The sequence below is a fragment of the Rosa chinensis genome, chromosome 5, assembly GCF_002994745.2.
Source record: "Rosa chinensis cultivar Old Blush chromosome 5, RchiOBHm-V2, whole genome shotgun sequence".
NCBI lineage: Eukaryota > Viridiplantae > Streptophyta > Magnoliopsida > Rosales > Rosaceae > Rosa > Rosa chinensis.
This window is the reverse complement of record NC_037092.1, coordinates 71,068,779-71,095,107: the sequence shown is the minus strand read 5'-3', so window position 1 is coordinate 71,095,107 and position 26,329 is coordinate 71,068,779. Positions and strand designations below refer to the sequence as shown.

At 37.5% G+C, this 26,329-nt stretch overlaps 4 protein-coding genes and 2 long non-coding RNA genes across 11 annotated transcripts; 4 read left to right on the top strand and 2 right to left on the bottom strand.

Annotated features, from left to right (window-relative positions):
* Nucleotides 1-1,632: 1,632 nt before the first annotated feature.
* Nucleotides 1,633-4,460, bottom strand: LOC121049392. 2 transcript variants are annotated; one of them, XR_005799910.1, is made up of 4 exons: nucleotides 4,068-4,460; nucleotides 2,682-3,001; nucleotides 2,447-2,599; nucleotides 1,633-1,885 (listed from the first exon to the last, which is right to left on the bottom strand). It is a non-coding gene; the product is annotated as an uncharacterized LOC121049392 (long non-coding RNA). The 2 variants fall into 2 exon arrangements; XR_005799909.1 differs by having other exon boundaries at nucleotides 2,447-3,001.
* Nucleotides 4,461-8,220: 3,760 nt separating this feature from the next.
* Nucleotides 8,221-8,730, top strand: LOC112163974. The gene has a single exon (XM_024300228.1). The coding sequence runs from the start codon at nucleotides 8,221-8,223 to the stop codon at nucleotides 8,728-8,730; it is 510 nt and encodes a 169-aa protein (XP_024155996.1).
* Nucleotides 8,731-14,303: 5,573 nt separating this feature from the next.
* LOC121049393 lies at nucleotides 14,304-17,494 on the top strand. Its single transcript, XR_005799911.1, has 3 exons — nucleotides 14,304-16,216; nucleotides 17,007-17,117; nucleotides 17,375-17,494. It is a non-coding gene; the product is annotated as an uncharacterized LOC121049393 (long non-coding RNA).
* Nucleotides 17,495-17,832: 338 nt separating this feature from the next.
* On the top strand, nucleotides 17,833-19,795 carry LOC112202771 (mitotic spindle assembly checkpoint protein MAD1). 2 transcript variants are annotated; one of them, XM_040506534.1, is made up of 5 exons: nucleotides 17,833-17,954; nucleotides 18,232-18,263; nucleotides 18,465-18,745; nucleotides 18,860-19,036; nucleotides 19,286-19,795. In XM_040506534.1, exons 2-5 carry the CDS (start codon nucleotides 18,239-18,241, stop codon nucleotides 19,598-19,600), a joined length of 798 nt encoding a protein of 265 aa, XP_040362468.1. In that variant the 5' UTR covers nucleotides 17,833-17,954; nucleotides 18,232-18,238; the 3' UTR covers nucleotides 19,601-19,795. The 2 variants fall into 2 exon arrangements, with proteins under 2 accessions (XP_040362468.1, XP_024199545.1); XM_024343777.2 differs by having other exon boundaries at nucleotides 18,860-19,795.
* A 529-nt stretch (nucleotides 19,796-20,324) lies between these two features.
* LOC112163972 (intracellular protein transport protein uso1) lies at nucleotides 20,325-22,616 on the top strand. Of its 2 annotated transcripts, XR_005799907.1 has the most exons (5): nucleotides 20,325-20,589; nucleotides 20,964-21,017; nucleotides 21,239-21,507; nucleotides 21,618-22,497; nucleotides 22,535-22,583. XR_005799907.1 is itself a non-coding variant. In XM_024300226.2 (4 exons), exons 1-4 carry the CDS (start codon nucleotides 20,475-20,477, stop codon nucleotides 22,443-22,445), a joined length of 1,266 nt encoding a protein of 421 aa, XP_024155994.1. In that variant the 5' UTR covers nucleotides 20,325-20,474; the 3' UTR covers nucleotides 22,446-22,616. The 2 variants fall into 2 exon arrangements, 1 of the variants encoding a protein (XP_024155994.1); XM_024300226.2 differs by having other exon boundaries at nucleotides 21,618-22,616.
* Nucleotides 22,617-23,075: 459 nt separating this feature from the next.
* On the bottom strand, nucleotides 23,076-26,100 carry LOC112202777. Of its 3 annotated transcripts, none has more exons than XM_040506535.1 (4): nucleotides 25,834-26,100; nucleotides 25,568-25,704; nucleotides 25,267-25,335; nucleotides 23,076-23,375 (listed from the first exon to the last, which is right to left on the bottom strand). In XM_040506535.1, the coding sequence occupies exons 1-4, from the start codon at nucleotides 25,940-25,942 to the stop codon at nucleotides 23,187-23,189; spliced, it is 504 nt and encodes a 167-aa protein (XP_040362469.1). In that variant the 5' UTR covers nucleotides 25,943-26,100; the 3' UTR covers nucleotides 23,076-23,186. The 3 variants fall into 3 exon arrangements, with proteins under 3 accessions (XP_040362469.1, XP_040362470.1, XP_024199551.1); XM_040506536.1 differs by lacking the exon at nucleotides 23,076-23,375 and adding an exon at nucleotides 24,676-24,804; XM_024343783.2 differs by lacking the exon at nucleotides 23,076-23,375 and adding an exon at nucleotides 24,876-25,158.
* Nucleotides 26,101-26,329: the final 229 nt, after the last annotated feature.

Here is a 26,329-nt window from a genome sequence, read left to right as displayed (position 1 = left end):
CGCAAGTTTTGGAGGGCCCTCTCATCAGAAAACTGCATAATTTATATACACGAAAGGGTAATTATATTTTAAATTGTTCCTTTATTATGAGATTTATTATTTATAAAAATGTCTAGTAATCATGTTTTTGTTATTTATGAAACTATTTAGTATCACTCAGTAGATAAAATATTGTAGTCAGTACTCAGTAGATAATTTAACGGATGTAGAAAGTTAGAAATAATCAAAGATCTTAATCTTATTTAGTGCCTACCTATATTCCATACATAAATTGTCAAGATGTGTTCTTTAATTAGTTTTAGTAGGTAACTACAATATGAATACAAGTGTAAGATAATAATTTTAAACCTAATGAGAACACTTTAGTATAAATAATTTGTTCATAAATTTTAGATTGTTTTTTGTAGTTGTCTAGTTTTCTATATAATGGCAAGTTCTTACCCTAATTTGAGGAGCAACAAAGACCCAACTTGGAATTATGCTTTTCCATATCAAGCCAATAGGGGGAGTGTAAAATCATGGCACTACAACCAATATAGTAGTGATGATCATACTACTTATCCTGGTGCAAATCGTGAATACAATTCTGGAGCTAGGGATACACAAGGAAGATGCGATAGCCATTTGTCTCTAAATAAGTTTGAATCACTTTCTTCGATCAAGTCTTGGCTCAATGGACATAGGAACTCAATATAGTGATAATCCTAACTCATTCCATTCTCATTATCCTCATCATAAAATGATTGAGTTCAACCTCAGAAAGTACTTACGAAATTGAATCAAGTTCACAAGGTGGAAGCACATATGGCTTTTTTTATCATTCTTCATCCCAAATGTCGTATGCTTCATACAATGAAACACCATTTTGGGTAATTCCACAATTTCCGATATATGGATTGCATGTGGGAAGAGATCAACACACATACAATCATTATGACAATAATGCCTTCAGACGACAGATGATATCTGTCATTTGATATGCAAATATTCTGTTGTGTATCCGGCTTCCGTCTCTTATAGCATCAGGCAACAGACATCCGTCGTCTCACCTCCTTCACACAACAGAAATTTCGCAAGGCTCTGTTGTCTGAACAACCCAACTTTGAAGGATTTGTGACCTTATGTTGTCTTTAACAAGAAGAAACAACAGATAAATGTTGTTCCAGAAGCATTATGGACAACAGACTTAGACATATATATGTGGTTTTAATGCTTCTTAATTGATTGGGAATCATGTGTTTCTGTTGTTTGAATATACCAATTTTAACATTTAGTTAACAAATATGTTGTCTGAATTGCTTTTCAAGGTCAGCTATATGTTGCTTAAGGTTCTTCTAGTCAACATCTATGTGGTGAGTTTTGTCGTCTGATTGCAATTTCTGTTGTTTGATATTGATTTTGATTTCACTTTTCTGTTGTTTCATATTGGTTATGATTTCACTTTTCTGTTGTTTACAAATAAGAAGAAACAATAGATTATAGTTTGGTTTAGTTGTTCCTATATATGTTGAGACAACATATATCATCAATCCTATGTTGGATTTCAACCATATCAACATCATTCATAAATAACAATCACCAAAGCCATTTGGGCATATCTAATCTAAAATTAGTCATCAAAATGAAGCCATATTAGTCATTGTCTCCACCAAAATATATCAATACATATAGTGATCAATCCCATCAGTTCCCTAATACTAGACGTATGATCGATGAAGGCACAAAAAAAATAGGTTTAAGTATGATCATATAGTGACCAGTTCTATGTATAGGGACAAGAAAAGTTCCTTAGTACTACACAACTGCCATACATATATATGGACTGACATGAAGATCTGCAAGTTCTCCTCTCCCAGTAAAATCGACACGAAAGGGTCAAAGCAATCTGCATCACACATCAAAAAGGAGACATAAGCGAACTGGAATGTTAAGGCATGAACAGCTTAGATTTGGGAATTTATTAAATCTTCATTGGTTTAGCCATGAGCTTGAAATTTTGTAGACTCATATTAAACATGTTAAGTTAGAACATACTAAAATTTCATACAATTCGGAGTTTGGGAAGCAAGAAAAAAGATGAACACAATCCGACTGAACTGCAGGATTTATATAAAAAAATCTCAGCACTATAGTCAACTTAGAAAATTCACCAAAAATTCATTAGAAGTCCAATTGACATGAAATCAGTTTTGAAACAACCATTTGAAATGCATAATTCAATATACATGAGAACCAGAGGTTAAATGATTCAAATAAAAGTTCAAATCTCAACAGATAATCAGAACATACATTCAAAATGAACTTTCCCAAATGCAGACGAAATTTGGAAAAATCACCTTGCTTAGGAATAAGATGAAACTTTCCAGATCCTTTGTTAACTAACAGAACATAAACATGTCAAAATTTCAGGATATTTGAAGATTGGTAAGTAGGGTAAAACAAATACCAAAGAGAGCTGTGTTGCAGAGCTGTGCTACAGAGCTGTTTATGCAGAATTCTAGCTAATTGTTCTTTCTTTGGGAAGTTAGCACATTTCCATGACTTCTTGGATCAACAACTTGGTAAACCTTTCTGTTTTCAGCACCGGAATACTGTCCCACTACACATGCATAAACTGTTCTGAACCATATCTTGCACAGTACAAACACAAAAAGCAAGGTACAGAAGGATAAAGCACAGACCTTGAATTATAAAATTAAAGAAATCTGGCCAACCCATTTCAAACCAGACCGTACAATCACGTCTTGTGAAATCCTCTTCTTGTTCAGAACCACTCTCCATTACGGAACCAATTTAGGCAAACATAGTAGATGGATATTAGGACAAACCAGCAACCCCAAAAGTAAAACGCCAAACATTACATGCAAGCTCTAAAACTTAAAAACCCTTATATTCTCTACATATGTAAAAAATGGGAAGGTATTACCTTAAAAAATAAAGCAATAGTAGGTCTTCTCCAAGAAACATACATAGCCATCCAAAAGACACTAAGGTGGACAATCTGCATTTGGAAGCACAAAAAACATGTAAGCAAAGATATGATAGGATACAGAAAGTACTAACCCACATGCCAGCGATAAAGGAGAGACGAGCAATAACACAAGCAAATAAGATTAAAGAAAGTCCTAAAAACCAAGAGTGGAATACTGAAACAGAGAATGACACTACCATATAAGAACTGCCATTGTTGCAGAACTTACAATACAGTAGAAACCTAAAGGAACCATGATAAAGGCATAAAGCATTACATTTATGCCTAACCCTAACTAGTAGACCTTGATTGTTCCTACAAATTTTTGAAGCAAAAATCAGATAGTTTAAGTACATATATAGTTCTTTACATAATTGAAAGCAACCAAGTCTTGAAGCACCACTGAGGTAGTCCCCAAATGCATAACTAAATCAGAAGCAAACCGTATATGGCAAAATATTGTTTCTTTCCATTAGACCCATCACAATTCTTGCATCATAGAGCATCTCATTTTTGCAAAACCCATTTATCACAATGTTATATGAGTAAATATTGGGTTCCATTTCCTTATCTACCCAAAGCCTGATCCATATGCATATCTCTAAATATTCTAGAGGCTTCAAGAATTTTCCCTGCACTACAAAGAGCCAATATCCGAGAATTGAAAGTAATGACATCCAGAAACATACCCTCTGATTTCTCAGACTCATCAGTCTTGCCTTCTTTACAAAAACTCGAAACCAAAGTATTATATATAACCCTATTGGGCACAACACCAAAATCCAAAACATCCAATCCCCCACTACTAAACCCAGCTCTAGAATACCCACGAACTAAAATCCTAACGCTCTACTCATTCAGCTGACATCACTTTGATCAAAAGAACAAACCATCCCCAAATCAAATTTTTAGCAAATTTTAGTGAAAATTTTTACCCATAAAACACCCAAATCGAATTGAAGAACAAACCATTCCCAAATCCATTTGTAAACCCTTAGCAATGCAAATTAAACCCCCAAATCAATATCCAAGAAAACCCTAAAACCCAAAACAAACCAAAGTCGAAACCCTAAGATCGACGAAGAAAGAGGCTTACCAATGAACAATAGTGAATGAATTCTTTGGCCTCGTTCCTTCTTCAAATTGAAGAACTCCACCAACAATGACGAGAGCCATAAGCTCGAAGAGAGGTTGAGAATGACAGGACCCGCCCCGGATTTCACCCTGAAATCCGAAGAGGCCCTGCGGGGCCCACCTTAGAAGAAATTCTACCAAAAATTTGACAGAACTTCCCCTAAAAATGGACAACCCAAAACCTGTAGAAAAACATTTACACTTCTAAATCATCCATCCTTATTCTCCTAGAGCCACCCTACTCCCTATATTACAACATCTCCCATATCACAAAACAATTCTGAAACTTAAGAATAATAATCTCAAGAGTTATCAGAGCAATCTATTTCTTAGGCGTACAAGAAGGTAGAATACAAGATAAACGACCAATACTTTTATAATGCGGAAGCTATGACAGCTATGCCTCAACCCCAAGTACGCTCGACCTCAAGCTAAACTGGCCTGCAAACTGGGCATTTAAAACCGAAGGGCCCAGGGGAAAACATTTAAAATCCGTTAGAGTGAGTGGACGAAAAATAAGTACTTTCAAATGTATAAGTAAAACTTAATGCTTTCCCAAGTTATTCTCTAAAATCTCGCATGCAGTAACAATCTTGAAAACACTCTTAATCATCCTCTTTACTGAAATCTCAATCACGTAACAAGAACATCTTGAAATATCTTAAAATCTCATCCTCAATCCTTATAAACACATCCTTTTCATGAGGCTCGTTTGATGACTAGAAAGGACTGCTGTCTAGTCATCTCATGCCATCTAGGAGGGACTGCCACCCAGATGACGCAACGGAAGGGACTGCCAACCGGAATAGGAGGCGGTGGATAGATGGGACTGCCAACTAGCCACATGTAGTAGACGGGACTGCCGACTAACCACAAGTAGTAGACGGGACTGCCGACTAACTACCTCATGTTATCTGGAAGGGACTGCCAACCGGGCTGTAGTCTGGAAGGGACTGCCAACCAGACTATTACCTAGAAGGGACTGCCAACTAGGTAAGATACGCATGCGCCAAAACTGGCCTCCTTAATAAACTGAATAGCCTCCTCAAGAAACTGAAAATAACTTTAAAATCTCAATAAATCCTCGAAAGCATAAAATCAAATACTCTGTAAATCAATAAATGCTTTCGGAAAGAAAACTCAATCTAACTTCAAAGCTGATAAGTACGGAGCTCAAAGCTCAATAAATCTCGATAAATCAATCATGCTCAAATATTCGATGAAACATTCGTACTCGTAAATCCTCATAAAAACCGATATTCGAAATCCAAAATCCTCATAATATTTTCTGAATCAGTCACTTCCCGAAAATCATTCCTCAACTCAATAACTCATGAATGACTATCTCAAAAATCTACTAAAAGCCCTCGGGAAGGAATTTCAATACTAATCTCGTAATTCATAAATAAATCTCGTAAAACCATAAAACTCAATAATTCAAATTATAAATTAAATCTCAATCGGAAAATGCTAATATACTGCATGCACAATTAATTTAAAATAAATGTCCACTCACAGTACAATTTAGGCGACCATGCATACGAGTTCCTTCGTCGAGCAATAGCTCGGTACGTCGCCCTGTACACAATTATAATTCGTGAATAACAATCCGGAAATTAAATACCATTCCCCCATCATATCCTCATAAATCACCTATCCACTTCTTGGATTCAATCCAAACTTTACCACTATTACCAATTCATCGATTTACATATTCCACAACGAAAACGAGGGAAATCCGATGGCCGGATTTCCCACAATTCAATCACAAAACTCCAAACTTCAGAAAATCACAAACAATTCCAAATTCCTCCAAAATTCACCAAACTTCACAAACAACCTCTACAACAAATATAGGATTTAACTAGCTAAAAAAAAACAGAATATAAGTCACTGTTCATACACCGCACTATTCACCGTCGCACTGTTCATGCAGCGCCCAACTCCTCCTCCGGCCACCAAATTTCAACCACAGAATCATCTCAACATTCTAAGCACTTTTCATAACTGTGACCAAGTGAGAAAATACCTTGAAATGCTCCAATTTTGCCGATGAACACAAACCCGGAAATCTCCAAACCCACCAATTTGGAAATCCTTCAAATTCACCTTCCAAACGTGGAAATTCCAACTAGAAGTCTTGAGGGAAGATGATCAGTGACTCGAGGCGCTCCTAATAGAGCCAATTTCACCGCCGAAGATAGCCGAAAACTGGGGAATTTCGCCGGGGAAGCAAACTGCTACAGTAACAATGCTTGCATAAATTCGGGGTTTTCCGGCCAAATTGCCGATACCCACTGATACCATCGTATAGAGGAGGAAGAGACGGTCCAAGGACAACTGGAATCAAGTCAATCGGACGCCGGACGGTGAAGAAATCGGAAAAAGAAGGAGAGAAGGCGACGCGGGGGAAGAGGGGGAGAAAATCGGGGAGAGAGAAAAATGACGAGTTACCACAGTAACTCGTCCTATTTATAGAAAGTTACCATGAACAGTAACTTTACCATTTCGCTTATAACTTTCGTATACGAACTCCGATTTTTACGTACCACATATGCACGCGCTCGGTTTAACGTCCTCTACAACTTTCATGAAGGAAATTTTCTCAAATTTTGACCCGAACAAAAAGTATACTTTTAGGGCCCCCTAAAATGTCGAAACGGAGCCAAAAAGTAAATGTAAAAGTCGTTTACCCATCGAAAGACTTGTAAACTGGTAAATTCGGGTTCCGGACATCACAGAGAAAACTCTTCTTTGTCCAAAACCCAGCTCGAGAAGTGTGTTTGTAGCTTCTGTCCCCCAAAAGAACCTCTCCTAGTTTTTGAGACATGAATGAATCAATTTGAGTTTCTGTGGAATGGTGGAATGAACCTCTAGGTCGAGTGAGGCGCGATGGAAAGAAAGCTGAGTTTTTGAAAATTTCAGTCAAGTGTGGAAAAACACGGGGTCTTAGGGCAAAAAGGATGGATAAGTTTAATTGTGCCAAAAAAAAAATTTGGTCAGACTAGGGGAAATTATTTTTCTATGCTCAATTCTTTTGGGCAGGTTCAGATTCTAATCATAAAATTCACTAGAGGCCAAAGGATAGGTTATGTCTGTCTAAAAGTGAGGGAGGTCTAGGCTTTAAGAATCTGCATGCCCATAATTTGTCTATGCTTGCAAAATAGGGGTGGAGGCTAATCACTAATCCTAATTCCTTGTCTCGTTTGCATAAGGCTAGGATTTCCCGGATGGTTCTTTTTTGGATGCAGATATTGGGGGAGTGGGATTCCCCTTCCTATGCATGGAGAAATATAATGGAAGCTAGAACTATGCTTCAGGATGGTTTACTTTGGCAGGTTGGTACTTGTTCATTTTCAATGTTTGGAGTGATCAAATGGATCCCAAACATTTCTCATATCAACTTTGTAGACCAGTAGCTTGTGACATTGAGTTAGACTCTTCCTTAATTGATGCGGACACCAAGAGTTAGAGGGTTGATATTCTACAACATCTTTTTTCCCAAGAAGTTGTTGATGCTATCTTGTCTATTTCTCTCAGTAGTAGAAATAGGAGAGATCGTTTGAGTTGGACATTTGAGAAGAAGGGCAGGTTTTCTACTAAATCTGCCTATATATGTAGCTCAGGATATGGTGATGGGGGATTCCTTTGCTTCCTCTTCTCTTGGTGATCCTTTTAATGTTCTTTGGAAGACACTGTGAAAAGCTAAGATTCCTGGGAAGGTTTCTATCTGTATCTAGCGAGCTTGCCATAATGTGTTACCAACTAGGGAGAGTTAGAGTAAGAAGGGTTATACATGTGATATGGGTTGTCTGCTTTGCCCTCACAGGTGTGAGGACGTTAGACATGTGTTATGTGGGTCCCGTACTGCACAGGCAATTCTTGCCGCTCCACCTTTTTCTATTCAGGTTCACATTACTCCTTTTATATTTAAATTATTGCCTCTTGAACAAGAATCTACCCTCTCATCTAAAATTTTCTTTAAGCTGGTGATGCTCTTATGCAGTCTTTCAAAGAATAGGAATGAAATTGGGGGATGATATGCTAAAAATGCTTCATCAATTTGTGCTTGTACCATGGCTTAGTATGAAGAGTTCCTTCAGGCTAATAAAGGCATGACACTTGTAACTAGTAAGAGGACAAAAGCTAAAGTAGGTTGGTCCCCTCCCATGAGTGGTATGTTGTGCTTGAATGTTGATCGTGCTTATGTTTCTTCATTACAGCATGGAGGCATTGGAGGTGTTCTGCATAATGAGAAGGGTGAGTTTATTGTTGGTTTTGCTTATAAAGTGCCTAATATATCCTCTACCTACCATACTGAGTATCTTGCTGTTAAGTCTGGGTTGGAGCTTATTCAAGCACTTGGTATGTCTAGTGTTGCTTTAATGAGTGATTATTTAGAGGCTATTAAGGCTGTGACAGAAAAGGATCAAGACTTCTCCACTTTGAGAATCATTGTTGAAGAAATTAAAGATTTACTAAGTGATTTGCATTTTGTAGGTGTCCATCATACTTATAGAAGTGCTAATCATGTTGCTCATAGACTAGCAGGTTTTGGTTTTGATTCTGACATTTTGTTCATGCTCTGTGTTTGTTTCGAATGTCCTACAGTTGTAATTGTATAAATTATTAATACAATTTCATCTTTACCTTAAAAAAAAGGGATTAATCATGATAATTAGTAATTACATAACAAATTTTATAAAATTTCAATTGTGTCTCAATTAAAGTACTAGATATTGTGTAGGATAGTGTGGTCGGAGACTACCACGTGTTTGTGGTCTGAATTGTCGACATCGACATGCATAGAACACAAACAAAAAAAGGGATCTTGACCAAATGCCCCAAATTTAGCCCAAATATTCTCATTCACCCCACCAACATAGTAGAATTATCACTTACCCCATTTAAGGATAAAAAGTCATTTTTAGGCTCAGAATAATTATTATTTTATAGACTACTACTCAGCCATCTCTCTGGCGCACACCTTTTCTCTTTCTTCTGTTATAAGTAGGGGGAAAGGGAAGAGACATCTTGCTTCACAACTGAGCCATCGAAATTGAAATTGAAAACGAGACCAGAAAGTCATATTTCAAGTAGGAGGAACCTATCAGGGCATTGGAGTTGCCGTAAATGACCAAAACAACAATGATCGAAGCAATGCAAAGCCACCAGTCGACGGAAGAGGTTTGTAAAAGAAGACTCTCCATATCCCATCAAGCCTGGAAGCTCTGCTTTCATTTCTATAAAGAAGAACCTTGATTTCAATTTCAACTGTTTGATTAATAAATTTTTTTAATTTTTTAGTGGAAGCAAAAATGAGAGGAGGAATTTGAAACGCTTGCTTTCTCTCTCTCTCTCAGATCACCGTTGACAGTGAAGGAACCACCTAAAATCTACCGCAAAGTCGTTGAGAGCTTTACTCAGCAACACCTCTAGGTCTGGCTTGAAGAGGAGGACTAGGAGGCCTTTGAGAAGAGCCTCAACTGTGGCCAAGTTAAGGAGCTCATTGAGGAGGCGCGTGACCAGCTCACCCTCATCTGAAAGTTGGTCGGTTAGTGTAGTTTTTGGCGGATTTTATTGAAATTGGAATGTCTTTCAAATGAGCCATAGCTTCACTGCTGCTGCAATCCCACCACCCTTTCCCCTTTCATCATGTGAAAATTTAGGGTTGATCAAAGAATGTTGTTGTTTATTTCCAAGTTTCATTTTAGGTTTTTGTTTTAACTTTTGTCTCTTCTTTAGGCTTTGTTCTTGGTCATTAACTAATCATCTAGTAATGGTAACATGTTTGAGTTTAAATTTTCTAGTTTTCCATGGTAAATTATCTAGGTCGTATTTAGGTTAATAATTCATTGAGGGGTAGTAAAAAAAATTATTGGAGGGCAATAAAACCTGATAAACTTTTGTTGCCCCCAATAAAAAGTTTTGAATTAATGTAATCTCCTCATCTTCTTTCTCAATCAAAGTTTTATTTTGAGAACCTAACCAATACGATGACAGGGGAGGCCTCCGAGTTTTGCGGAGCGACCTCGAAGGGCGAAACCTAGGTTTCTTGGAGCGGCGACAGCGTTCTTTCCTTAGGCAAGGCAACGATTGTGGGAGTGACGAGGTACGGTGACGGCGTGGGGCTTGTTCTCGACGACGATGGTGGGGTGCGGCGGGAGTTTTTCGATCGGAGGCTTTTCTGATCATGGTTGCTATGAGGGGTTCTTGGTTTAGAGGCTTCTCAGATCGTGTTGGCGGGTTTCGATCCAAGCGGTGACGAACTTTGATTACAGCGACGGCAGGGGCGGTCGACGACATTGTTCGTTCTAGGTGTGTCCGGCTCCGTTAGTGATTAAGGGTGTTTGGGCTGTGACAGTGCTTGGATCAGGATTCTGATCCTTTCAGCCGGGCTCGGCGGTGAGGAGGCGTCAGCCTATGTAGTCGGAGAATAGGTCATTAGATTTGGGTCAGAGTACAAGTCAGGGTCCAGACTTGACCATGGCCATGGTGGAGGTCCACAGCCGACCGTCGGATTGGTGAAGGAGGTTGCTTTCTCAAAGCCTGACGCGGGCGGGTTTGGGAAGGTGAGGGTAAGAGATGGGCCTTGGCCAGTGGGCCTCCGCTTGCCTGGGCCGCTCCTAATGGTCTGGTTGGGTAAGCCCATTCTCTTATTCCCTTCCTTTTCTTGGATTAGTCCTGATTTAGGTTTTTTTGGGAGAGTGGTAGTTTTTCAATTTTCTTATTTTGAATAATGGGTTTTTTTGCCCCAACAGTGTCTGAACATTTCGAGGACTGTCAATATAATACCCGAACTTACAAAGTTATCAATGTGATACCCGAACTCATTTTTTCTTATCAATGTCGTACCTTCATCCATTTTCTGTCACAGTGCCGTTAATTCCAGCACGTTTAAGTCACGTGAGGCACTAATTGATGATAAAAAGACTGATTTGCCCTAATTGTAGGGTTATATATGACATTTTACGTATTTTTAATTAAAATGACTTATTTATCTTTTTTTTTACTCGCTTCACCTCTTATCTTCTTCAGAGTTTCTGGGTTGCTCAGATAAATGTCAAAAATTGGAAGTGTTGAAAATGAAGCGGAAGAGGAGGGCGATGTGGCCATGGTGGGTTTGAAGGTGACTTTAATTAGATTTGGAGAGGTGTTGGGGTCCAATTGGAGCTTAGACGACGACGCCGTCCTCTTCACGCTCAGCCTCCACACCATGGTGGTGCTTGTGCTCACCGCATGAGGCTGAATGTATTGGTCTCACTGGTTGTTTCGGGTCACAGAACACTTGATTTCGATGAAGAGACTGCTGCTGAAGGTTCAATGCCACATCTTTCCTTTCTTGTCTGGTCTGGGTTCAAGACCATTAGAAAAATTGCTTCAAAATTTATGTTTCTTTTCTTTCTGGTCTAGATTCCAAAACATTAAAAATTGTTGGACTCTTTTTTCTTTTGGTTTTTTGCTTGGTCTAGGTTCAAGAACAAACAATTAATCAGATTTTTTTTTCCGGGTTCAAGAATATGAAAAATGATTGCTGGATTTCTTGTTTTTTCTGTGTGATTTTTTGCTGGGTTCAAGAAGATGAACATTAACAATTGCTAAGAACATGAACAATTGATCAGAATTTTTTTTTGCTGGGATGAAGAACATTAATGATATATTGCTGTAATTTTTTTTTTTGGCCGTTTCAAGAATATGAACTTGAACGATTGCTAGGGAGAGATAGAGAGAGCTGAGAGTCGAGAACAGAGATGAGAGTATGATTATATAAACATATTGGGTCGATTCAATATCGCATACAAAATTAAAGTTTCAATCAGACCCGCTTTCACTAAAATTATCTAAGAACAAAAAGGATTTGACTTACGTGAAAACCAACAGGATTGATTACGCAGATCTAGAATTCAGATGTGGTGACAAAGAATTGAAAAGCCGGATGAAGAAATACTAGAGAGAGAGAGACAGACAACCAGTTAGCATAGTGAGTGAGTATTCAAATTCATTTGGATTGGCTTTGATATATACTCCTGAAGAACCCAAATCCAAATTCTAAAAGATGGAGAAGATCATAATAAATGGGTTTATTTCATGGTCAGAGAAGTTTTGATGGGAAGGATATAACGACGATTTGATTTGGTAATTTCTGCTCCTATAATGAGGGAGGAAGATGACGAAGAACAAGCTGAAGAACTTCTTCAGTTTATTTTTTATTTTTATAAATTGGTGTAAGAAGACAAATTTGTCCTTAAAAATCAAGTCACATGCGTGACATGTGATCATGGTTGACGGCACCGTGACGGAAAATGGATGGAGGTACAACGTTGATAGGAAAAAATGAGTCTAGGTATCACATTGATAACTTTGTAAGTTCGGGTATCATATTGACAGTCGTCGAAGTGTCCAGACACCGTTGATGCAAAAAACCCTTGAATAATTGAGCTTGGCTCATCTCACCTCCTATTTTGCCCTTGATCATTGTTGTGTGCTGATTTGATGAGTGGCGATGTACACCATGAAGGTCTTCGGTGTCAATTCTTGTTATGTCAGTTGCTTTGTTTCAGGGCTGGATAGGTGTTGGGTTTTTTTACTTGTTGCATTTTCTTTTTCTAGGTTTGGCTAGTAATAATTTGGCTGCTTTGGACAGTCTGATGAGGAGTTTGTCTTCTTTACGCAGTCTATATTGTGCTTGTATTTGTATTATGAGTGGTTTCTTGAAACCCTCTAGCTTAACGCTGTGACGTCATAATATATTGGAACCTGATTCCATTTCCCTAAAAAAATCAAAGTTTTATTTGTATAATTTTAGAGAGATTAGTCTCCATTCCCGCAACAATAAATTTTTTATTGCCCCCCCCCCCCCCCCCCCCCCCAAAAAAAAAAATTCGATATATGTTTGTTCCTCCCAATAAAAGATTTTGAATTAATGTAATCTCCTCATCTTCTTCTCAATCAAAGTTTTATTTTTCTAATTTTAGGGAGATTAGTCTATTTTCTCCCAATAAATTTTTATTGCCCCCCAAATAAAAGTTTATTGAGTTTTATTAAGGGTAATAAAAGTCTCCTGCGACTTCTCTGGAGACCTCCGATGAAGTTTCCTACGAAGACCGGTCACCGGTGATTGAAGTCCAGTGACCGGATATCGGCGACCTCCGGGGAAGTTTTTTATAACTTCGCTCTCTTCGACTTTCTCTCTTTATGTGAGGTGTGAGGGCAAAATAGTCCAAAAAAAAAACTTAATTTGGTATTAGGGAAAAAAAAATGAATCGTGTAAGGGGAAAAAACTTCTCTAGAATCCCCTCCCCCCCCCCCCCCCCCCCCCCCCCCCCTAAAAAAAAGAAGAAGAGAAAATTAGTTAACCTCCATCAACATAAGACTACATAAATCAATCAAATTTTTAAGAACCACATACATGTAATAATTATATACTATTTAATAATTTTTTGATACAGAGCTACAAAGTTTATTTTTTTGTTTTTTATGAAATAGGGCGAGTACGGCTGCCCTCAAGTGTTGACCATTAATGAAACCTCAGAATACATAGGTTGACATAATACCTGAACCCCGAATTACAAAGTTTTCTTTGAACTTCAACATTTGAGACCTTTTTTCAAATACGGAAGTAAGGATTACAATCATTTAGACCAAACAATATAATGCATTAATCCCTTAGCTAAGGATTACACCTTTGATAAGATGGTTCCCTACCAATCGATACCAAGCTCACATGAATACAATTATGGTACACTACTATTCATACACCAGTAATGTTGGTAGAAACAATAGTAATACAGACACAATTCAATTCAGAGGAATGCTAGCAATATTTCCCTTTCTACATTCCCCATTTATTGCATGCCACGTGTATTCCACTATCTAAAAAATTAAAATAATTAATACAATTAAAAGACAAGTTTTCACTTCCCCTCTTTACCCTTATTTAATTTTACATGCATTTAATTAAGTAATTAATTTTAGTTTCTCAACTTTTTTTCTTTTTTCTTTTTGTGAATCCTTTTTATTTGCAATTTATGTTACTTTTGTGGGCTTACTTATGTATTTACATAAGAAATATGTACATATATATTTAAGAACATACATCTTTCAAATTTTTCCCAAAAAGAAAATGTTTACAACTGACATGTCAGTGAGTTTTACCGTTTTGTTTTTTTGTTTCTTTTTGTGGGTTTTATATAAAAAAAAGATGTCAAAAACTTAGGGTGTTGCTATTCACACACCCATTTTTTCTATTCACACACCCCTCAATTTTCCTATTACTTTAATTCAATTTGTTTTTACAAATTACCCTAACTACCTTCTCTTGTAATTATGTTTCTTTTTCTTTTTCTTTTTCTTTTTCTATTTGGCAAGTCAATCATGAATCAAATATCATTATACAATAAATCAATTTTAAGAGTTTCATACCATTGATTATGCATGTGTCTGCATTTGTCTAGCTCCTCAAGTAAGTCTTGTTCAAACAATTAATTTTGAACTATACTCCATTTTTTTTTTGCACCTAGAAATTCCCAAATTTGCAAACTATACTCCATTTGAAAATGGCTTATTGACAATCTGTAAGAGACGAGAAACTCAAATAAGCTAGGTGCAATATTGGAACCCGAGAAAACAAATGAGTAAAGCATGCTTCTTATCCCTCCTACTTGTATGAGAACAAACTTTGCAATTTAGATTGATGAACATAATTACCTAGGAAATATATTCCTTGTGTAATAATATAGTTCATTCCACTTAATGAACGTAATATTTTTCCTTCATTTATATAGGTAAAACAAAATTGATTTATTGTATAATGATATTTGATTCATGATTGACTTGCCAAATAGAAAAAAGAAAAAAGAAAAAAGAAAAAAGAAAAAAGAAAAAAGAAAAAAGAAAAAAGAAAAAGAAACATAATTACAAGAGAGGGTAATCAGGGTAATTTGAAAAAACAAATTGAATTAAAGTAATAGGAAAATTGAGAGGTTGTGTGAATAGAGAAAATGGGTGTGTGAATAACACCACCCTATAAGAAATGAAAAAAAGTTAGAAAAACAAAAGAGTGAAGAGTTTTTTTTCTTCATATTAATAGAGAGCATTTAATAAGGTCAAACATAAATAAGGGCAAAACATAGAATGGAATTAGTTATTTTTTCAAGATAGTAAATACATAGATTGTAATCATAAATGAATCCACATGACACAAGACAAGTGGGGAAGGAAGAAAGAGAAAGGTTGGGGAGAATGTTGCTAGCATATCCAGCATATTAGTTAGAGGAATATACCAATTAAAATTTTGTTTCATTTATCGAAATTTTTTCTTGTAGTCGTTAATTTTTTTCGCCCCCACATTCAAAAGTTTCTGCGTTCGCCATTGGTGGACAGTGCCGTGGTTTTGTTGGACTTGGTGTCAGCATTAAGTCCCATCAATGCAAGTTATTGCGAATATCTCATCCTGTGATTACATTGAGATCTAGTAATGAGGCATCATCGAGCTCTTGTAACGTCTATTGTAGGACTGAGGTATACACTATGGGAACAAGAGTTTGGGGAAGCATTGGATTTGTTCCCAATTGCGGGAGTAGTCTCAAGGCATCATTTGATGCTCATTTGCATGGAGCTCTTCATTGGGTTTCCTTTTGGGGTAAGAGCAGCGAGTTTATACATTCTTTCGACTTTGAAACAGAAAAATTTCGACTGAGACCCCCACCTAGCAACTTTGGGCTGATAGAGAAGCAGTATACAGAGAGTTTGAAGTTGGGAGCGTTAAGAAATTGTCTCATTTTATCTGTGTTTGCTAATGATTCTAGCAGATCTGACATGTGGGTTATGAAGGATTATGGTATCCAAGAGTCTTGGACTAGAAGTGTTGTTATTGAAAACTTCTTTCCAATGGAACTTAGCTTTGATTGTTATGAACCTATTATCCTTGAGCAGTGGGGAAATTCTGATGTTCAATGATGATGATCCTCGGGTCGTAGTTTGTTATAATCAAGAAGCAAAGAGTTTCAGGGAAACTAGAATTACTTCGACTACCTTGCCATTGATTCAACTTGCTTACCGTCCATCCTTTGTTTCGCTCTATGATGTTTCAAAAAGAGAGGAGGTGAAAAGGTACTAAAACTCTACTTAAAGATGATATAAATCCAGTAACAATTCTCTGCTACAACTCCATATTTTCTCTTTAGACTGAAGGTTGATGTTTTCAAGGAAGATGCGATCTGGTATTGCAATTTTTAATCATGCATCCCTAATACTGCACATGAAAGTAATTATTGAATACAGTCGCCAGCTCATTAGACTTGAAGATGTGGTGTATCAGAACTTTATCTGGGCTTTAATTTTTTATTAGAGATGATCAGTTTTGTTATCCAGGGTTCAGCCAGAAAAATCATGTGGGCAACAGTTTTCGGTGACTAAATATGAGTTCAGTTTATTGCTTTTTAGTATAGCTTATCTGTGTGTGAGTCTCGCTGAATTGCAGAGCATTAGAGAACCTTGGAGATATATCAAAGTATCTTATTTATGCTATAATAATAGTTCAAAACACTAGAGAGAATTTTGAAGAATTCTAGAATAAAACAAATTGTCACTGATTTGGACGTTTAGAAAAACTAGTGTATTATTAGGCCCCATTATATGATACAAGCTTTTATAAAACTCAGAACAAGTTCATTTTCTATGATTTTCGAGTACTATGATTTAGCGACTCTGACAATTTGCTTGTACCTTGCTAAGTCTTTTTGTATTTGGCTATTAAAATTGTAGTGAAACCTGTCAGGGTTATCATTGTGCTAGACTTTATGCTTCTTGAAGCTGTCCACTAACTGTGAATTTTGATAAGTGGGCTGAAACATTGGTCTATGTTAGCTTATTTTGGCATGCTTTTCCATATTATATGCAGGGTAAGAGATTTTAAGAAATCTGACGCTGCTGGGGGTAGGGAGTAGTGGTTTTGCTTGTTCTGGCCAGCCTTCTTTTGAATAGGCCGGCACCATAGCCATAATCTTCCTGTGTGAGTAATCATGGTTCTATCTATTATCTTGTGCTTCTGCCAAAGAAGAAAGATTCTATTATCTTGTTCTCGTTTTCAGATTTCTTCATCTATCTGATGGGTGGTTCAAGGAGCCTCATGTCATTGTGATCACATGTCATGAAGGCCAAGCAGGATACCCTTCCGGATCACTAGCAAACCGCTGTGGGTGCACACGTGCACCTCCTAGCTTATGCTGATGATGCTGACATGGTGCTTGTGATTTGTATTTTGACTAGGTTTGCGATTTAGCTAGAGCTCAACTGAACTATGGCTCGCAATTTTGCTTTCCGTATGGCGCAATTAGGCATTAAAGGGTTATCAGCAAGGCCGATCTTTGAACAAGCACCTTGTTTCAGCTTTAAATCTATGTGAACAAGCACCTAGTTTCATCTTCAAAAATTGAGTGGAGCAATGATTTTACACCAGATTGCTCAAATGCAATTCCGATCTTTGTATATTTTGGAATGCTGCAAATGCTCTTTCTAATTTTGGTCGATCGTAAATGATATATTTTGTGAAAGTAAATGCATTTTCCTTTTTTTTTCTTCCGGAAGAGGGAACTAACAAAAATACTTAACCATTGCCAAAAACTAGCCAACAATGGTAAACCATTTAACTCGAAATTGGAACATGCCAAAAGAGTGAAAACACAGCTGGAATGTGACTATTATCCAATCTCTGGTTTCCAGGTGTTGTCTACCATGGACCCACAATATCAGTGGAAAAGACCACTCCTTGAATCCTTATTGATCATTCTAACATCAACCAAGACATACATCAGACCTTGAAACCTCAGATTTTGCAACAACCGCTCAAGTAAGCAATCCAAGAAATGCCAATTCTTTTTTTTTCTTTTTTTCTGGTTTTGATGATTGTTATCTTCTTGTGCAATTAATCTCTTTTCTTGCTGAAAAATTGTGGTTTGTGGTGTTTGGTTTAACAAAGTACAACTAGGTGTTCTGGGGTCTTGCATCTTCAAGGCTCAAAATAGTAAAGATTGAGTCTTTTCATCTGTATACTGTTGTAGCTTGATTTCTTGATTATTTGCTTTGTTAACTTATTTTAAGTTGTGGGGGTTTTCTGCTTTCTGCAGGTTTGCAATGGTTCCAGGAGAACTTCATCTTGGTGAGTCTGAGGTTTCTCTTGATTAAAGTAATTATATGCCCAGAATTGTTACCTTTGGGGCTTGTAAAGGTGGTCAAGTCTATGAGTTAAAATTGTGGTTGCATTTTACTTGCAATTGTAGTACTTTTCTTAAGTTCCTTCTGTTCTGTTTTATTTATGCACTAGCTTTACTTGATTTTTCATTTGTATGTTGTTTAATAGGGAAATTGCATCAAGATTTACTGGACCTGCGCGGTCATTTTGAGAAGTTAGTCCTTGAGCTTCAAAAAGCTCTGTTAAAATCTCAAGAGCAAAAGAAAGATCTTGAGAAACAACTTGAGGAGAGCGAAAACAAAAGGGAAGAGCTTAACAAGCTAGTCCTGGACTATGAAGGTAATATCAAGGATCTTAAGGATGATCTTGAGCAACGTGAAGCTCGAACAAAGGATCCTAAGAATAGTGTTGATCAGAGTGAAGATGGCATTAAGAAAGAACTTTATCAGGTACTTCCGTACTTGAGCTAGTTGCATTTGATTTGGTACTACTGATTGTTGCTTAAGAATTGAGCTTCATATGATTTTGGTAGCACTTGCACTTGTCTTAATTCCTTCCTACAGGTTGGCTTTTATGAGTCGAGGATTGAAAATATGACCAAAGAGCGTGATGGCTTAATTAACAAGTTGAAAAGCGTTGGAGCAGAGCTAAAGGAAGCCCAAGAGGACTTGGAATTAGGCAAGAAGGTTTGGGAGGTTGAGAGGATAGCACTGGCTGAGAGGCTTACTAATGCAAAGCAGGTGTGGGAGGCTGAGAAGATAGCACTGACGAATGAAATTCTCGCAAAAGAATGCCAGGACTCCACTTGCAAATACAACCAAGCTTTGAAGGAGCGAGACGCAGCCTTGAGTGATCTGAATAACCTGGGAGTAGAGCTAGAGGAGGTTCGAAAGGACTTGTCCGAGTCCCAGGCTAACTTGGAATTAGGCAAGAAGGTTTGGGAGGCTGAGAGCATAGCACTGGCTGAGAGGCTTACTAATGCAAAGGAGGTGTGGGAGGCTGAGAGGATGGAACTGACTAAAAAGCTTAACCATGAGTTAAACAAGTTTGGAATAGAGATAAAGGAGCTCAGAGAGGAGTTGTCTGACTTGGAGAAGATCCACAAGCAGTACATTCAAGAAAATGAGAACGCATATTGCTCAGGGTACCTGACTGGTTGGTTCAAGGAGCCTCATGCCTACATTTCCCTGCCAAGCCATGAGGCCAAGGAAGTTACTCTTCTAGATCATGAACATCTGGAGGCCACGTCTCCACTCTCTCACACTAGTGCCTTAATTAAACTTTTCGGAAGTGCTGATCCATAGGTGCTGATATGCTGCCTTTGGGATGCGTCCAGTTTATACCAGTGGGGATTTAGAATTGTAATTCTGTTAGTTCAATAGAGCACTACTAGTTGGGTCTGTGAACAAGCACCCAGTTCCACGTCTGCAGGCTATCATCTTCTGTGTGTTTGTTTGCTCCCAAACATTTTGGAGTTATAGAATATTTGCATCATCTTACATTCATTTAGATGTTGAAATAGACCAGTCGATTGAAAAAATCCATTCCGATTACAACTTCATCAATTGGGAATCTTGCAATCCAATCATGGATAAGGAAAACTACATCAGTGAACTTGATGTTTATACCAGTGGCCAATAAGTAACACAAGTTCACGGAAGAAAAAAGGAAACTAGAATATGATCTACAGTCACTATTAAAACCATATTCCAAATTGTAATTGGAAGAATTTCCAATCTTTTCTTCTGACAACAGATTAGTGGAAAATAGCAGTATGTTTAAGCATACATAGACTTTAGAACTAAATCCACATCTCATAATACATAGCACAGATTTAAACGATCGTCTGGTCAGATTCTAATTGAACACAAATTTATATCTACTAAAAATTGAAGCTTCAACATTCATTGCACCTTTATATCTACTAAAAGAGTAAACGCTCAATAACTGCCCCTTATATTCTTGACAGTCATTGCTGCCAAACACTACTGCATTTCATTATTGAAATAAAAGAAGCATAGAGTAAATCACGAAAGAGGTGAACCCTCTTAAGGCAGACATGTTAATCCAGCTGGCACGTGTGAGATCCACTCTGTAGCTTCCAGGTGTCTCATACAATGGTCCCACAATATCAAATGGAAAAGACCACTCCAAAATGATCATTCTGGCATCAGCATTATGTCATTCTCCAAATGTCGAAGAGCAGACCAACCAAGGCGAACACAAAGTTCAGACCTTGAAACTACCCATCTTTTGATTTTGCAAGAGCTCTCAACCAACTTGGTTGTTCTTGGTAAGCAATCTATGAAATACCAGTTCTTTCTTTCTGGCTTGCAGATTGATATGTTTTTTGTGCATTTAAGCCCTTTTTCTTGCTAAAAAGTGACCTGCATTGTGGATTTTTATGTTTGGTTTGCCAAGTAACTCAGAAAAATAGGAAAATGAACAACTGGGTTTCTAGGTCTTGTATGCTGTATGGTGGATTTTTGTGTTTGGTTTGCCGGTTTTGAGACAAAAATATAGGCAAATGAACAACTGGGTCTTGTATCTTAAAGGCTCAAAATAGTAAAAATTTCCAGTCTTTTTATCTGTATATTGTTGTAGCTTAATTCCTTGTTTAGTTGCTCTTAAGAGGTTGGACTGATTTTAATTCTTATACTCTTGTAGGTTTTTACTGTCCTCTCTGCAGGTTTGCAATGGTTCCAGGAGAACTTCAATTTGGTGAGCTTGAGTTTTGTCTTAATTAAAGTTAAATTTTTTTACTCTTCTTTAATTGGACACCCAAATTTGTTACCTTTGGAGCTTGAAAAGGAGGCCAAGTTTACCAATTTAAATTGTGCTAGCATTATACGAGTAGTATTTTAACTATTTTTATTAAGCAGCTAGCTTTATTCAACTTTCTTCTGTTCTGTTTTTATTTTTAAGTTTTTGTTGTTTAATAGGGAAATTTCATCAAGTTTTACTGGACCTACGTAGCCAGGTTGAGAAGGTACTCAATGAGCAGCAGAAAGCTCTGTTAAAATCTCAAGAGCAAAAGAAAGACCTGAGAAAACAGCTTGAGAAAAGTGAAGCTCGAAACAAAGATCTTGAGAAAGAACTTGAGAAATGTGAGGCTCAAAATAAAGAGCTTAACAATATAGTCTTAGACCAGCATACAGCCTTGTCAAGCTATGAAGATCAAATCAAGAATCTAAAGAAAGAACTGGATCAGGTACTTGACCTAGTTGCATTTGATTTGGTACTATTTGTTGCTGTCCAAGTATTAAGAATCATATAATTTTGGATGCACTTGAACTTGTGTTAATTAATCCCTGCCTACAGGTTGGCTCTCATGAGTCGAGGAGTGAAATTATGACCAAAGAGCGCAATGACTTGATTAGCAAGTACAATTACAACCAAGTATTGAAGCAGCGAGACTCAACCTTAGCAAAGTTGAACACCATTGGAGCAGAGCTACAGGAGGCACAAAATGACTTGGAATTAGGCAAGAAGGTTTGGGATGCTGAGAGGATAGCTTTGGCTGAGAGGCTTTCTAATGCAAAGCAGGCATGGGAGGCTGACAAGATAGCACTGATTGATAATATTTTGACAAAAGAGCGTCAGGACTCCACTTTGAAATACAACCAAGCTTTGAAGGAGCGAGACACAGCCTTGAGTGAGCTGAAAAACCTGGGAGTAAAGCTGAAGGGGGTCCAAAAAGACTTATACAAGTCCAATGATGAGTTGGAATTAGGAAAGAAGGAGCTCGACATGGCCTTGAACGAACTGAAGATCTTGGGAGCACAGCTAAATGGGGTCCGAAAGGACTTGTCCAAGTCCCAGGCTAAGTTGGAATTTGGTAAGAAGGTGTGGGAGGCTGAGAAAATGGAACTGACTAAGAAGCTTAACAAGTTTGGAACAGAGATAAAGGGGATCAGAGAGGACTTGTCTGACTTGGCCAAGATCCACGAGAAGCACATTCAAGAAAATGAGAATGCATATTGCGCAGGGTACCTGACTGGATGGTTCAGGGAGCCCCACGAATATATTTCCCTGCGAAGCCATGAGGCCAAGGAAGTTACTCTTCCGGATCATAAACCTCTGGAAGCCACATCTTCACTTTCTCATTCTCGTGCCTTGATTAGACTTTTCGGAAGTGCTGGTCCATAGATGCTGATATTCTGTTTTTGGGATGTGTAATATGTCATCTGTATATGATTAGGTTTGAGTGTTGGGGATTTAAAGCTTAACCTAATTAGGTACTGCAGTTCTGTTGGTTCAATAAACTGAACAGAGCAGTTAAGGTTTTATCAAGTTGGGTCTTATTTAATGAAGCAAATATTTTGCCTTTATAAGCAAGCTAATATATTTACATTTTCATCCCAGTGAACTTGATGGATAATACCAGTGCTTTTACTACAATTTATGCATTCACATTTATCTGATCCATTCTTCACTGTCTTCAATCCTGGCAACTATATAATGGTTTTCAATACTCCGGAGCGCTATAGAACTTTCAAGATAGAAGTTTAAGAAAAACAGAATCTCAACGACTCAGCCATATATGATTTCTTTTGACATCTAATGATTCATGAGCACAACTGATTCAATCCTAGCAACTGTATTACAGCTCAGTCTCCTAGTTTCAACAAAAAAGAATTGTCAAGGGCATCCTTATGTATGACGGTTCCTTTAATATCTAGGAAGAATTTTTTAATCTATTTTTGTGATAATTAGTAAGGGAAAGTAATGCAGTTCAAGCATACATAATGAAGCCCTTTAAGCACTAAATCAACTTTGTAGTATAATCTGGTCAGAGTACAAGTGAATAGAAAGCTTAGGTGTAGAGTTGCAAAAAATTGAAGTTTGAACATTCATTGCAACTTTATCCACCAAAACTAAATAACTCTCCTATTTTTGTGACATCCATTGCAACCAAACACTGCATTTCATTATTGAACAATAAAAAAAACCTACAGAAATCACGAAACGAATTTGTGAACCATCATATATTAATCTCTCCAGACAGAGATAATAATTCTGCGAGTACCTTTTGCATTGATGAATCTGATCTTCCGGTCCATGGAACACAGGTGCAGCCTGCAGATTGGATATCATCAATTACATAAGCACATTTAATAGTATAAAATGAGATTGATTCAAGCATTTATTCAAATTCTGACATGATATTGATATAGTAAGCTCTGCTGAGCTTTTTACAAAGGCAGCAAAATCAGCCCAAAAACAAAGAAGCGAACAAAATAAACACACCAGCAAAGAAATAAAGGAGCTAGCAAAATACTGAATAACCAGCAATTAATGGCAGTATAGAAAACCTGCAAGGGAAGAACCAAAGAGGATAGATAATAATTGCATTCAACACATAATTGGGTGCAACCAATTCTTCCAAATCATTTCACTTTCTTAAGGTGGGTGGAGTTAGATTCAGAGATATATTTTAAGATTTCATCTTTGAGTTTCTGAGTCATCCAAACTTGCTCCCTTGCTGAGGAAATGCATTGTACAAAGACACTTGGCCAGACTCCTAAGAAGCGGCAGGCCACTAAGGTCTGTTTTTCCTGCACACTTTGTGTGTTAAACTTTCCCACAGAATAATTCTAACTTCTTAGAATGTGTTGATGTTTTAAATACTAACAGCCTATTAGCAAATCAGCAAAGAGGACACGGGTGGATAATCCATGTAGCATTTGCGAGATGCATCGAGATGAAGGGGCAAATTCTCTGGTGATGTCCAATCTTGAGAATGACATCACAATTGGCCTCTCCCACCATTATGTTTCTGTAAACACATTTCATTAATTATATATGATAAGCTAGCTAATTATAATCTTATTTGGTAATGTTATTGTTGTTTTAAGTGTCATATAACATTGGCCTACAATTGCATTTGTGTTATATAACTCCTGCAACTTGGATCTTATGCAACTGCTATGGTGTATTGGTATGGGGACATTATCAGACGTTTGACGAAACACTGATAGCTCAATTAGGCAGGTTCAACAACTTTGAAGCAAGTTAACAGAGGCCCGGAGGGGCAAGGAGGTGTCCCAAGTGCTGAGATGACTCGGAAGTTGGAACAGAACAAGAAGAAGCATATGAAGAACGCTTATTGTGCAGGTTCCTGGACAGGTGGTTCAAGAAGCCTCATGCCTATGTTGTCATGGCATGTGTCCTGAGGCCAACAAGATCACTCGTTCAGATGATAGTGAATCTGCCGACAGACACAGTGTACCTCTGGAGGCTACACTGCAACGATCTCATCTTCATACCTTTATCAGAAATTTTGGAAGTGGTGGATCCTCTGCTGCTCCTTGGGTGTTGATATGCTATTTGTATACGTACTGGAGAGGGTCATTAGGATTTGATTAGGTTTCAGCATTTGGGGATTTAGAGCTGTCCAATACTAGGGATTGTGATTCTGTTAGTTCAATATTTTGCACACAAGCACCTACTTTCAGCTTCAAACCTGCAGGCTTTATCATTTTGGGATATTGTGCTCCGAATTATTCTGCATATACCGAAATCTAACTTATATACCTTTTCAAACAGAAAAACATTATCAGAAATAGCAAATTAACTAATAGCTCAAGCATACACGGTTGAATCTATTTAACAATACCAGCCACGGGGCCAAGAAGAAGCAGAATCTATTATGTCATACAAACTCTTACAGTCTAATGTCTCAAAAGGAAACTAAATCAGTGAACTTGATATATACAACTACCAGTGCTATTTTAACATGGAATCACAGTTCATAAACATTACTCGATCATATACATGCAAAATAACATAAATCCACTCCATTCTTCAGCATTTAGTGGTCTTCAGTCCTAGCAACTCTCATAATAAGGTACTCAATCTCCTAGTTTCAACAAAAACAAAGCATCAAGGACTTGGAAATCAGAGGAACTCATGCAACTTATAGTTGATTCAACCAAATTGAAGCAACGACGGATGATGGAAAACAAACCTCTTCCTCCTCTTCTAACCATGATGTCTCCCTCTCCATCTTCTTTAGAAACATGTCAAGCTTCAAAATCTGAAACAACACAACTTTAGAATGTCTCAGCCAATCACATTGTGGCCACAAAATTACCCAAATGAGAGAACCAAGCATTGATCAAAAGATCCTGAGGATTAATGGTAAAAGTTGAACAATTTGAAAATGAGGGCACTTTATAAGCAAACAAGTGGACAGTCCACTTTGATCTCCAAAATACTGAATTTCAAGCTACATTTCTCTAAAATGATAACAGTAACAATAAGAATACCCTCTGTTCACATCGTTGCGAGAATAGCCAAAACTCTTTGCTTAGAAGTTCCAATTGCGAATTCGGTGTCTCTTCCTCTAACAATATGGTAAACTCGGTTTCGGCTTGCTGTACTTCCAATTGGACTTTTCGAATTTCTAACAACATTGAAATGAATGATCAAGACAAAGTAAGCTAGCTACCACAGAAATCAAACAATCTAGAATGAGAAATAGATAAGTGGAAGTTTCATTATATAGAAGCCGGAAACAATATGAGGTTTTTACCTTCACCAAAGGCGTGGATTCTGGCTTGATATTCAACCATCAACTTCTTCAAAGCTACACGGTACTCACAATACATACTCAGCATGGGCTGCAAGGTCTGCGCCTCCATGAAGTTGATTCTCGTGTCTCCCTCTTTGCCCAAAACGGTGTGCGCGCCAAGTGTTTGAGGATTTTACTAGAAATGGGAACTGGGAAATGTTCAAGCAGTGAATAGTTGAGTTTCTATGACCAAGAATGAAGTGGGCTCAAAGGAAACCCTTCCGTAGGTGTTTCGATATATATACTTTTTTTTAATGACAGAAAACAAACAACCACTAAAGACCAAAACCTCAACCAACACCCCTTTCCAATTGATCCAAGTGGAATGTTGGGGACACTGAAAGGGGCAAACAGTAAAACCATACAGAGGGAGTAACAGAGTTATAAGTTGCCAAGGCTAACCGATCAGCTACAAAATTGACTTCATGATAAATATGTCGAAATATGTCCGAATGAA

Coding starts and splice junctions, on each gene's coding strand:
- LOC112163974 (XM_024300228.1), top strand. CDS start 8,221: ATGACACTTGTAACTAGTAAGAGGACAAAAGCTAAAGTAGGTTGGTCC.
- LOC112202771 (XM_024343777.2), top strand. CDS start 18,239: ATGGTTCCAGGAGAACTTCATCTTG. Junction 18,264..18,464: donor TCCAGGAGAACTTCATCTTG/GTGAGTCTGAGG, acceptor GTTGTTTAATAG/GGAAATTGCATCAAGATTTA. Junction 18,746..18,859: donor TTAAGAAAGAACTTTATCAG/GTACTTCCGTAC, acceptor TCCTTCCTACAG/GTTGGCTTTTATGAGTCGAG.
- LOC112163972 (XM_024300226.2), top strand. CDS start 20,475: ATGTCATTCTCCAAATGTCGAAGAGCAGACCAACCAAGGCGAACACAA. Junction 20,590..20,963: donor AACCAACTTGGTTGTTCTTG/GTAAGCAATCTA, acceptor ATACTCTTGTAG/GTTTTTACTGTCCTCTCTGC. Junction 21,018..21,238: donor TCCAGGAGAACTTCAATTTG/GTGAGCTTGAGT, acceptor GTTGTTTAATAG/GGAAATTTCATCAAGTTTTA.
- LOC112202777 (XM_040506535.1), bottom strand. CDS start 25,942: ATGGAGGCGCAGACCTTGCAGCCCATGCTGAGTATGTATTGTGAGTAC. Junction 25,336..25,567: donor CGCAACGATGTGAACAGAGG/GTATTCTTATTG, acceptor GTGTTGTTTCAG/ATTTTGAAGCTTGACATGTT. Junction 23,376..25,266: donor GGTTAGAAGAGGAGGAAGAG/GTTTGTTTTCCA, acceptor TCCAATCTGCAG/GCTGCACCTGTGTTCCATGG.